Below are 13,060 nucleotides of genomic sequence, written 5' to 3'. Positions count from 1 at the left end.
GATTAAATATCCAGTGAATGGAAATACCATTGCTTACTTGACCATTCTCCTACTATTTGACAGGTTATTTCCAGTGCAGTGAGGTGTGCCTAAAATTATCCATATTATTTCCTTAATCTGGAGTATTTAGATAAAAGAATATGAACATGTTACAGCTGTAATCCATAGCACAGCATGATATTCTTACACCAAGCAATCCTTATAGTACAGTTGGCAGTAGTATCTACTTGGACTGTGGGAATAGAAAAACTTGATTTTTTTTTTTTTTGGTCAGTAGCTAGTAGTAACTCCTCTCCCCGTGGTAGTTCAGGCAGCATTTTCCTCCATATTCCTGTTATAAATGTAGCAATTGCATTTTATGCATATTTGCTCCTCTTTGGAAATCCTTTGGCTTTTCTGTGTCTCACCTTCATTATTTTACTTAAGTGGTTTTTTTCCACTTTGAATTAACTCTGCTTTTGACCTCTCATGACTGGTTTTGATCCTAAACAAATCATAAAACTGCTGTTATTGTTTCAGGAAACCAAAAACATGAATTAATTTCTCAACAAGGTATATAGTATCCAAGGTGATTATAAGACTTTTCTGCTTCAAGAGGGTGAAGAGATGGAGAATTAAACTTAAGTGATGCATAGGATTCATACAGAGAAGAAACCTTTTCTCTGAGTAACTTACTCTTTGTAAAAGGGGTCAAGATTAGTTTGTGTCTGTGACTCCAGTAGTTAATGCTTTGTTGCTTAGTATTACACCTCAGGTTTCTCTTTCATTCACGAGATTTTAGCACCAGCATCCCAGTGACCATGACAGCTATTGCTAACATGGAGATCTCCTCAGGTAATTCAGTATTAAGAGTGTTTAAATTAAGAGTGTTAAATCTTTGGCAGTCAAAGAAATAAGAACTGTCAAAATTGTCTGTCCAATATTGTATTCTGAGATAATGGAGATTGAGCGTAGGAGTGGAACAGGAGAAAAAAACAAGCCATTAAAAATCTCTCAGATTAAATATTTACATATTTATTTTGCTCTTTATGAAAAATGCTAGATGAGCTCTTCCTAAAATTAAGTTTATTTAAATGAATAGAAGCCAGAGAAATCTGTTAAAATGGTTTTCTAAAGCATTTGGTTGTCATATCCAATGAAGAATCATCCATAGTGGTAAATGTCTTCACCATTTTAATCTAACTACATACAATTTGCTAGACACAGTTACAGGGCATTCAGTTCAGTTCAGTTCAGTTGCTCAGTCATGTCTGACTTTGCATTGCAAAATCATGGACTGCAGCATGCCAGGCTTCCCTGTCTATCACCAGCTCCCAGAGCTTGCTCAGACTCATGTCCATCAAGTCAGTGATGCCATCCAACCATCTCATCCTCTGATGTCCCCTTCTCCTCCTTCCCAGCATCAAGATCTTTTCCAATGAGTCAGTTCTTTGCATCAGGTGGCCAAAGTATTGGAGTTTCAGCTTCAGCATCAGTCCTTCCAATGAATATTCAGGACTGATTTCCTTTAGGATGGACTGGTTGGATCTCCTTGCAGTCCAAGGGACTCTCAAGAGTCTTCTCCAACACCACAGTTCAAAAGGATCAGTTCTTTGGTGCTCAGCTTTCTTTATAGTCCAACTCTCACATCCATATATGACTACTGGAATAACCATAGCTTTGACCAGATGGACCTTTGTCGGCAAAGTAATGTCTATACTTTTTAATATGCTGTCTAAGTTTGTATAGCTTTTCTTCCAAGGAGTAAGCGTCTTTTAATTTCATGGCTGCAATCACCATCTACAGTGATTTTGGAGCCCAAGAAAATAAAATCTGTCACTGTTTCCATTGTTTCCCCATCTGTTTGCCATGAAGTGATGGGACCAGGTGCCATGATCTTCATTTTTTGAATGTTGAGTTTTAAACCAACTTTTTCACTCTCCTCTTGCACTTGCATCAAGAGGCTCTTTAGTTCCTCTTCACTTTCTGCCATAAGGGTGGTGTCATCTGCATATCTGAGGTTATTGATATTTCTCCCAGAAATCTTGATTCCAGCTTGTGCCTTCATCCAGCCTGGCATTTCTCACATTAGGAATACACAAAGAAACCAAAAATAATATGTGGCTTCTCCTCTCAAGGAGTATCTAGCTGATAGGCAGTATACATGTAACCATTAATCACAGTGTCATCATATATCAGTACTTGTCCTGAAGGAGTTGTATGCTAGGTAGTGAAGTCAAGAGGAGTCTTTCCCTCAATCTGAAGAAAGATTTCACAAAAGAAAATTTGATACTATTTTTAATTTCAAGTTAGTTCTTTGTGGGTGATATAAAAAATAAATTTTTACAACATGGAGGAAGAAAAGATGCTTTTTAAAATCATTGCCAGTCTCTGCAGCCTTACAGTGGAAGACCTCCTCTGCTGCATACTTGTGGGCATAAGACGGAAAGAAGCATGTTTGTGTGGAGTTTTCCTTGCTCATTGTTGAAAGTACAGAATCTCCTTCCTTCATTATTTCCATTGTTTGTGTTTTTTTCAACACTCAGTATCTTTCATCAAGCTCTTTTGCATATAGAGATAAGACCTGAGGAACTTAGGTGCCCTTTTGGTTTGGTGCCAGAAAGAGGCCTTTAAGTTCGGAAGGGCATAATGTTAGTGTCACTTCTCAGTAAAAGGATCACTCTGTTTGTTCCACTGAGTACCCATACCACGCTGACAGAGTTAGTCTTTACTCTAGGATACAACCTGTGCTGGTGTGTTTTAACCCATTTCCCTCCTCCTTCACCCTCCAGCCTTCATATTTATTTGTTTCTGTTTTAGCCCCATGCCTGGATATAGGCATCTTCACAGGAATCACATTAAAAGTCTCTTTGGTTGTTTTCTTTATAGAACAAACGTGACATTTCCTTCATCTCCCTGATTCAGAGCTGGGAGGGCAAAATGTCAAAAATAATGAGGCCAAATGGATCTGATCACTGAATACCAGTCTGAAACAGTGCTCAGAGACTTTTTCTTCACAGTCATTATTAGAGGCAGTGAGAGAAAGCTCCTTGGAGGCTGTGGAATGAAGAGAAATCTGAAACAGCTGTTAGGGAATTAGGAAAATGTCCCAGTCGTGGGTAGCACTCACTGTTCATGTGTTTATCCACGTGACTATGTAGAGTTCTAGATGCTGTGATGCAAAGGAAAATAAAGCATAGTTCTAACCTTTGGGAAATACTGTGTGGGAAAAGCCACCTAAAGTGGCACTTGCTGTCTCAGGGCTTATGAATAGAAAGTGTTGTTAGTTCAACAAATATTTATTGATCTTCTGTTACATTCTAGATTCACTTTTAGGTGCTGAGAATAACAGAGTAAACAGAGCAAAAGAAATACCTCTCTTTTTATAGAGTTTACATTCTAATTAGGGATGATGGAGGTGGGAATGAATGCAGACAGTAAACAGTTGTTATTTAGTTGCTAAGTCATGTCTGACTCTTCTGTGACCCCATGGACTGTACCCTGCCAGCCTCCCCTGTCCATGGGATTCTCCAGGCAAAAATACTGGAGTGGGTTACCATTTCCTTCTCCAAGGGATCTTCCTGACCCAGGGATTGAACCCAGATCTCCTGCTTAACAGGCAGGTTCTTTACCACTGAGCCACCAGGGAGGCCCAAAATAAACAGTAAACAAATATTATGTCCAGTGATAAGAGCCATGGAGAAAAATTAAGCAAATAGAAGGGTTAAGGTTTGCCAAACTCCTCACTAAGAGCTAGCATTTGAGCAGAGATACATGGAGGAAGTAAGAGATAAAACCAAGTGGATGTCTGAGGAAAGAATGTTTGACAGTCACAGCTAGTTGATTAGCTAAATTTATTGAGCATTTACTGTATACCAGGTACTCTTCTAAGCCGTTTACAGTGCTTAATTTAATTATTAAAAATTATATAAAGTAAGTACAATGATTATCCCTTTTGCATGTAACTTCCCAAAGTTGACAACTTAACTCTGATCTATCACATGTACTGAGAAAATTTATTCACTCTATACTGAAATATAATTAAACCTCTGATTCAGAGTAGAATTATTTGAACGTATGGTAGATTTTTAAAAGACATCCTGTTTCAATATTTTTAACACATATCCTCTCAGGACTACCACAATATTAGTTGGTGAACATCTACATGGAATTTACTAACGTAAATTTATTAGAATGGTTTCTTTGTCACCATTATTTGTTAAGATGGTGCTAATGGGGATTAGGGCTTCACCAGTAACTCGGCAGTAAAGAATCCATGTGCAATTCCTGAGACACGGAATTGATCCCTGGGAAGATCCCTGGGTTGGGAAGATCCCTTGGAGGAGGAAATGGCTATCCACTCCAGTATTCTTGCCTGGGAAATCCATGGACAGAGGAACCTGGCGGACTACAGTCCCTGGGGTTGCAAAGAGTCGGACACAACTAAAGCGACTGAGCATGCATGCGTGCCAGACCTACATATGGAAGTTAAAGGAGACAAGTCTGAAATACCACAAATTCTAAACTAAAAATTTAAGTGAGATTTAATCATGAGATTTATATTCTAAAGGAAAAGCTCAGTGACCAAATTTGAAAGCAGGTTGAAGCCTCCTAGAGAGGCAGAAGGCAATTGGGACTCCCCCTGATGATACAGACCCTGGCCACAGGCAGTGGGGAGCTCATTCTACCACAGAGCCCCTGGTGCTAGCAAGCTCCATTTTCGAGTCCTCCTTCTAGCCTATTACCACTGGGGGCTTATGTGCCCACTAGGTGATTGCCTCCAGTACTGGGATCCCCAGGCCCCAAAGCCAGCTGTGCTGGGACCTAGCACTTCCCACCAACAAGACCAGACCAGCCTTAGGACCTGCACACCTGCAGTCAGGAGCACCAGAACCCAGCCCCATCCAGCAGCGGGCTGGCACCAGCCCTAAGATTCCCCAGACCATGTAGCCAGCTGTGTCAGGACCCAGACCCACCCACCAGCCGCTAGCAGCCCCCACATAAGGCAGGACATGACAGCCAGCCAAGCTGAGAGCTAGCCCTCCCTCCCAGCCTGCCCACAGTAGTTGGCCCCACCACAACAGAAGTGCCCCCTCAGCCCACATACAACCTCTGTTGACCAGAGCGGGGAGTATGTAGCTGGACCCCATGGGACATCTCCTACATAAGCTACTTCACCAAGAACAGAAAACATAACTGGCCTGTCTGATATATAGAAATAAACACAAAGAATTAAGCAAAAATGAGGTGACAAATAATGTGCTTCAAACAAAAGAACAAACCCCAAAAGAACTAAGCAAAGTGTAGATGAGCAATCTATCCATAACAACACAACAGAAATCAAAGGATCAAAAGAGATTACTGCAAACAACTATATGTGAATAAATGGACAACCTAGAAGAAATGGATAAATTCCTAGAAATTTACGGTTTTCCAAGACTAAATTAGGAAGAAATAGAAAATATGAACAAATCAATTACCAGGAATGGAACTGAATCAAGATTAATCAAAAAGCTTCCAACAAACAAAAGTCCAGGACCAGATGGCCCCATGGGTGAATTTTATGAAATATTTAAAGAAGAATTAATGCCTGTACTTCCAAAAAATTGAAGAAAGAAGACTTCTGAATTCATTCTACAAGGCAAAGGTCACCCTGATTCAAAAACCAGACGAAGATGCCACAAAAATTGAAACTTACAGACCAATATCATTGATGAGATACAAAAATCATTAACAGAATGTTAGCAAGCTGAATCCAACAATATATTAAAAGGATCATACACCATGATCATGTGGATATGAGGACAGTTCAATATTTGCAAATCCATCAGTGCAACACACCACATTAACAAAACAAAGGATGAAAGTCATATGATCATCTCAATAGGTGCAGAAAAAGCATTTGGCAAAATTCTACATTTATTTATAATAAAACTCTAAGTGAATGTAGAAGAAATGTACCTCAGCATAACAAAGGCTGTAATATATGACAATCTCCCAGCTAGCGTAATACTCAGCAGTGAAAAGGTGAAAGTTTTTCCTCTAAGATCAGGAAGAAGACAAAGATGGCCACTCTTACCACTTTTATTCAATGTAGTGTTGAATGTCCTAGCCACAGCAAAATGTTAAGACATTGTATCCCTAGAGTTTTCATCACAAGGAAACAATTTTTTTTTCCTTTTTAAAAAATGTTGTCTCTTTAGGAGATGAGGGATAGTGACTGAACTCATTGTGGTAACCATTTCGTGACATGTGTAAGTCAGTTCATTGTGCCTTACACTTATACGGTACTGTATGTCAATTATATATCAATAAAACTGGAAGAAAAAGACAATGTATAAATTACACTTTTAAAAAGATGAAAAAGATAGTTTAAGGATAAAAGTGGGAGAGGAATGCATAAAATGAAAATGTGTCGATGTGAAAAAAAATGAAAGCAGGTTGAAAAAGCGCTTCAAGGTCACTCGTTACAAAGAAAGAGCTTTCTATTTTCAATTATTTCATGAACTGAAAGGGACATTCTGATGCATATGTGTCCTTTATATGACATGCCAATAACTTTTAACATAAAGGACACCCCAGAATGGTTTCTGCCCCATCAGTGGATTCAAAGATGCTTTGTCAGCTACTCTATTGAGTGCCAGAGTTAAAGCTCTCCTTACTGTTGGAAAAAGAGGCACGCCTGTGTAAAGGAAGTTCACCTCCTGTTGGTAGGATACTACTTCCTGATAGAATTCTATAATTTCAGTGATTTTGTTTCTTTTTCCAGGTACCCCCATTATGAATTTATTAGTGATAACTCTATCTCTTGGTCAGCTGGACTACACAATCGATACACAGAAAATTCACTCCGAGGTGTGATCCTGGATATACACTTTCTCTCCCAGGCAGACTTCCTGGTGTGTACGTTCTCATCCCAGGTAAGCATTTTTAAATGGTCAATACTCTGTGGTTATATTAGGTCAGGAAGTTCTTGGATCTTTTTTAAAAATGTTAGTTATCATGATTCAAGTGCAATGTTTTAATATTGGAAAATGATCTCTTTTATGAAAAGATGAGAAGATTCCAGAAAGCATAGCTTTTTGATTACGTTGAACATTTAGTTGTTTGCAAGCAGTTGTTGAATACATCTCTAATGAAGCCAGCTACTGGGGTTGTTGTAAAGTGTTTGGCTTATTCACAGCATTTAACAGAAACAGCAATAAGTTTACTTCATACTTTCTGATTTTGCATACAATCAATACGTAACTAGAATCCATCCATTTCTACACGTCAGTGCACTGATACTGAGACTTAAATGCTCAGCATTTTGTCTCAGCAATTTGACTCATTGCTTTGTAGAAAATAAGAAAGAGGAAATATAATTCCTCTTCAAGTCCTTTTACATTTCTACCTAGCAAGAAATAGTACAATATATTTAAGCAATACCATATTATAATCATTCTTTAACTATTACAGAAAAACTATATGTTATTGGTTTGGTGTATGTTTTTATGAGTGTCCAATCAGCCTTATTTGCCCAGTGGAATATCAACATAGAAATATTTGTTGTGTATTTTATTCAGCTCTCTTATTTATGTGCATATTACTGGTTAGTTTATTCAACAAGCTATTAAATGGTTGTTTGTGCTCAGATCTATGCTGGGGTAGAGGGGATTTCATGGGATTGAAGATACAGATCTTAGCCTGGTCCGAAATCTAGTGAGCAAAATATTCACATGAAATAACTAGAGAATAATTACCAAGAAATATAAAGCATGTAAGATAAATATATGCCTAAAAGCTTGAAGAAGCAGAGAAAAGAAAATGTGAAAAGGAAAGTCACATCATTTACATGGGGATATACCGCAGAGAAGTATAAAGAAAATAACAAGTTTTTTATTATGTGACAATGTACTTTCTCACAATGGTGTGGTGTTACGATTGTTGGAAAGATACTTACCCCAACAAAGGCTGTATGAGTTCCTTCGGTGTGGAATAAGACTACAACTTAAGACCCAAAGACAGCTACCCAGAACAGGAGTCACAAAGCAGCAGTCCTCATCAGAAGGGAAACATGAAGGCATCCATAGCAGATACTTCTCCCTAAGTGGGGTTAGGATCCTATCATTGAAAAGGTCCCTTTTCTGTTCTTATGGGAGGTAGGGGGAGGAGTTGTAACTACCTAGTCCCTCTAAACTGCTTTTGATAATCTGGCTGTGTGCCTGTGTGATCAACAGGTGCAAGTAACACATTTTCAAATGGTTGTTGTTAGAGCAATTGAATCAAGAATTTCCAGATGCACCATCTCCCCCTTAGGCATAAATTTTAGGCCTAAAGTCTGTTCCTTCAGCCCAGGGTTTCTCAGCCTGGCACGATTGACTTTGGGGGCTGGATAAGTTGTTGTGGGCCATTGTATTGTGCGCTACAGCATGGTTAGCAGCATCCGTGGCCAGTAGATCCTCATCTCAAGTTGTAACAGTCAACAATGTTTCCAGACCATTGCCAAATATCCCAGGTTGGGGAAGTGGGAGGGCAAAATCGTCCTTGTGAGAACCACTGCTCTAACTATAAAGCTCTAGAATTAAACAAAGGGCTTTCCAGGTGGCTCAGTGGTAAAAGAATCCACCTGCCGATGCAGGAGACGCCAGTTCAATACCTGGATCGGAAAGACCCCCCTGAAAGAAGAAATGGCAACCTTCTTCAGTATTTTTGCCTAGATAACCCCATGGACAGAGAGGAGTTGATCTTTGCCTACATAATCCCATGGGGTCGCAAAGAGTCGAACACACTGAGCCACTGAACACATACATACACTCAAAATTAAATATAAGCATGTCTAAACATTGGCAGATCTTACATGTAGGTAGACAGTGAGACTTACAAGTGCTCTTTGTTTTGCTTCCTTTCTTCCAGCTCTCTTTAATTAGGCCATTAGGCTCATTCTGGAAAGAAAAAAAAAAAATTTTTTTTTTCCTTTTCAGTGATGTGCTGTAGAATTTTTGATCCTTATAGCCTCGCAACTCTTTTGACCCAGAAGTCAGGAGTTCTGTCACTTCATGATAATGGAAACCTGTCCAGATTTGAAGAACATATTGTTCATACTTCTTTGTTCTGTTTTATGCATAATATTAACCTCAGTGTGTTCTTCAGACCCCAGATCCAGAAAGACAGTTTATATGAAGACAGAGTGCTGAGAGGTCTGATTGTGTCCAAAGGAATAAGATTCGTGATTATATATTGTATTGTTCGTTAAAACTCTTGGCAAGTCAAAGTTCATCCAAAAGAACTCTCCTAATTTGAACCAATATTTTGTGTCCCAAAATAGATTTGAATATCTCAGACATTTTATGTTAGGGTTCAGAATAAAAGTTTAATAGTAAAAATACCTTATATTTATATAATGAGTAGCAGTTTGCTAAATGTGATCATCTCCTTTCTTGATGACTAATGGGTCTAGCGTTTGGTATTGTGGAATAATTCCACACTTGGTGATAAATCTTTGAGCTTACTTGCACTTCAGTATTTTTTGAAAATATTTTTAGTATAAAGGCATTTGATACAGTTTAATATTTTTATGGTGTGAGTGAAGTTGGTTGCTGGCTCATAGTTTCCTTGCCATAAATCAAAATTGGGATTTTTTTGAAAAATGCCCCCAAAATGTGAAGTTGGTTGCTGGCTCATAGTTTCCTTGCCATAAATCAAAATCAGGATTTTTTTAAAAAATGGCCCCAAAATGTCTCAACAACAGCAGCAGTGGAGTTTGAGAAAAACTCACTGATGGTATAAGTGTCGAGCTTTTAACTTCATAAGGCAGGGAATAAGAATGAAGCATTGTAGGTTCTGGGGTCACTCTACCTGGGTTTTAAATCCAACGTTGACCATTTAGTGACTGTGGCATTTGAACAAATTACTTAGACTATCACTGACTTTTTTTTCCCCTCCCTGTAAAAATAGTAATAATAATACCTACTGCATAAAGTTTTTGTGAGGATTAAAGAGTTATTATAGATAAAAAGCACAGAGAATAGTACTGAGCAATATATTAAATGCAACGTTAGCTGCTATTATTTATATAGGAATAGGTATAGGACTATCTTTGCCTGTTAGACTCTACAGTATTTATTTGAGCAGCTCTTTTTCACATGGCCCCATTTCAGACTATATGTTCTCACATTTTAGAAGGAACATGAAACATGCTATTCAAGGACACCGTTACCTCTACTCATGGTCACAGGTGATGTGTAGGGTCCACACAGTCATTGTGTGCATTGACGCATGTAACGTTCTTCATAAAGAAGAACAAACAGTAACATTCACCATATTAATTTCTATGCCAAGGTACCGTCTTAACTTTCTTTAGCTCATTGAAGGACAGCATCACCATATAATGAATTTTAAAAAACAAAAACTCTTCATTCCCAAAGGGTGAGTGATACGTAACAGTATTTGCTGTAGCAAATGTAGGTGAACTTATATATAGTTTTAACTTTAGGGAAATTAATCTGCAGGGTTTCTTATATATGCCACAGGCATGCTAGAAAGTGGGAAGGGGGACAAGAAAATAAAACAATGAGAACCAAATCTAAGCCCAGAATAAAACATGGACAACCAACTTTCAAATTTTCCTTGATGATAATCTCATTTCAAGAAATGGTGAGAAGGAATAAAAGTTTAGACTCTTCTTCATAATGCTTTGGCAATCCTACAGTTTCAGTCATGTAAACTTTCTGTCTCCTGTATACTACTACCCTTTAGACCGTCTATGCTATATAACAAGTGAGTTTATCTGTTGACAGTGTGCTATTGTAGAAAATCCTGGAAGAATAAAATGCATTGTTGGAGGGAAATTGCAAGGCCTGGTTGAAGTCTGAGAAACTATAGGCAGAAATGTCATGACTCCTTAATCAGGATTCTTTATAAGGTTTTGGATCCATTCTTCTCAGCCTGAGGGCTTCTAAAGATCCTTGGTTTTATAACCACAAATAAGGTCTGGGAATTGTCTCTCCTTAAGTGAAAAGTTTTTAAAAGCCAAGAATATGACTCTGCTCTCTAATTTTGTTACTGTTGTTACTCTTAGTTTTCTGAATTCTTTCATCAAAGCTTTTTCTCAAAGCCAGGTTTGTCCTAAAAGCTTCATAAATGGAAGAAAACAAGCTTTAGGATTTAGTCTGAAATTTAGAGGCAGTGTTTTTCAAGAACATCCACTAAGTTTTGAAAGCTATGCAGTGAGTCACACTCCAGACTATTTTACCAAATACTCTAACCTTGTTCTGTGTTACCGGAAGTTGTGTATACCCTAACCATCATCTATGTGGTTTATTTTCATATTTAACGAAACAATCTTAAATCTGAAGCAAAGAAATTACATTTGGAGAAATAACAGCAGTTGACAGCTCACTCAGTTGCAGATGGGCAAAATATCAGAAGGGTTTTGTTTTTTTTAATACTGCCCGCGAACTGAAATGGAATGGAATGGGTGAATTTAACTCAGATGACCATTATATCTACTACTGTGGGCAGGAATCCCACAGAAGAAATGGAGTGGCCATCATGGTCAACAAAAGAGTCCAAAATGCAGTACTTGGATGCAATCTCAAAAACGACAGAATGATCTCTGTTCGTTTCCAAGGAAAACCATTCAATATCACAGTAATCCAAGTCTATGCCCCAGCCAGTAACGCTGAAGAAGCTGAAGCTGAATGGTTCTATGAAGACCTACAAGACCTTTTAGAACTAACACCCAAAAAAGATGTCCTTTTCATTATAGGGGACTGGAATGCAAAAGTAGGAAGTCAAGAAACACCTGGAGTAACAGGCAAATTTGGCCTTGGAATACGGAATGAAGCAGGGCAAAGACTAATAGAGTTTTGCCAAGAAAATGCACTGGTCATAACAAACACCCTCTTCCAATAACACAAGAGAAGACTCTATACATGGACATCACCAGATGCTCAACACCGAAATCAGATTGATTATATTCTTTGCAGCCAAAGATGGAGAAGCTCTATACAGTCAGCAAAAACAAGACCAGGAGCTGACTGTGGCTCAGACCATGAACTCCTTATTGCCAAATTCAGACTGAAATTGAAGAAAGTAGGGAAAACCACTAGACCATTCAGGTATGGCCTAAATCAAATCCCTTATGATTATACAGTGGAAGTGAGAAATAGATTTAAGGGCCTAGATCTGATAGATAGAGTGCCTGATGAACTATGGAATGAGGTTCATGACATTGTACAGGAGACAGGGATCAAGACCATCCCCATGGAAAAGAAATGCAACAAAGCAAAATGGCTGTCTGGGGAGGCCTTACAAATAGCTGTGAAAAGAAGAGAAGCGAAAAGCAAAGGAGAAAAGGAAAGATATAAACATCTGAATGCAGAGTTCCAAAGAATAGCAAGAAGAGATAAGAAAGCCTTCTTCAGCGATCAATGCAAAGAAATACAGGAAAACAACAGAATGGGAAAGACTAGAGATCTCTTCAAGAAAATCAGAGATACCAAGGGAACATTTCACGCAAAGATGGGCTCAATAAAGGACAGAAATGGTATGGACCTAACAGAAGGAGAAGATATTAAGAAGAGGTGGCAAGAATACACAGAAGAACTGTACAAAAAAGCCTTCACGACCCAGATAATCACGATGGTGTGATCACTCACCTAGAGCCAGACATCCTGGAATGTGAAGTCAAGTGGGCCTTAGAAAACATCACTACGAACAAAGCTAGTGGAGGTGATAGAATTCCAGTTGAGCTATTTCAAATCCTGAAAGATGATGCTGTGAAAGTGCTGCACTCAATATGCCAGCAAATTTGGAAAACTCAGCAGTGGCCACAGGATGGAAAAGGTCAGTTTTCATTCCAATCCCAAAGAAAGGCAATGCCAAAGAATGCTCAAACTACTGCACAATTGCACTCATCTCACACGCTAGTAAAGTAATGCTGAAAATTCTCCAAGCCAGGCTTCAGCAATATGTGAACCGTGACCTTCCTGATGTTCAAGCTGGTTTTAGAAAAGGCAGAGGAACCAGAGATCAAATTGCCAACATCCACTGGATCATGGAAAGAGCAAGAGAGTTCCAGAAAAACATCTATTTCTGC

At 38.6% G+C, this 13,060-nt stretch overlaps 1 protein-coding gene across 13 annotated transcripts in view; it reads left to right on the top strand.

Moving 5' to 3' along the window:
- The window catches only part of FUT8 (fucosyltransferase 8 (alpha (1,6) fucosyltransferase)), a 334,040-nt gene that overhangs the window by 314,489 nt on the left and 6,491 nt on the right, over nucleotides 1–13,060 (top strand). For all 13 annotated transcript variants that reach the window (XM_010846753.1, XM_010846746.1, XM_010846750.1 and 10 more), the window contains one exon: nucleotides 6,749–6,899. In XM_010846753.1, the coding sequence (XP_010845055.1) occupies nucleotides 6,749–6,899 (151 nt within the window). The remainder of the gene's footprint in view (nucleotides 1–6,748; nucleotides 6,900–13,060) is intronic.

Source organism: Bison bison, unplaced genomic scaffold (assembly GCF_000754665.1).
Source record: "Bison bison bison isolate TAMUID 2011002044 unplaced genomic scaffold, Bison_UMD1.0 scf7180017864239, whole genome shotgun sequence".
In the NCBI taxonomy this organism is placed as follows: domain Eukaryota; kingdom Metazoa; phylum Chordata; class Mammalia; order Artiodactyla; family Bovidae; genus Bison; species Bison bison.
This window is presented reverse-complemented; position numbering and strand designations above follow the sequence as displayed.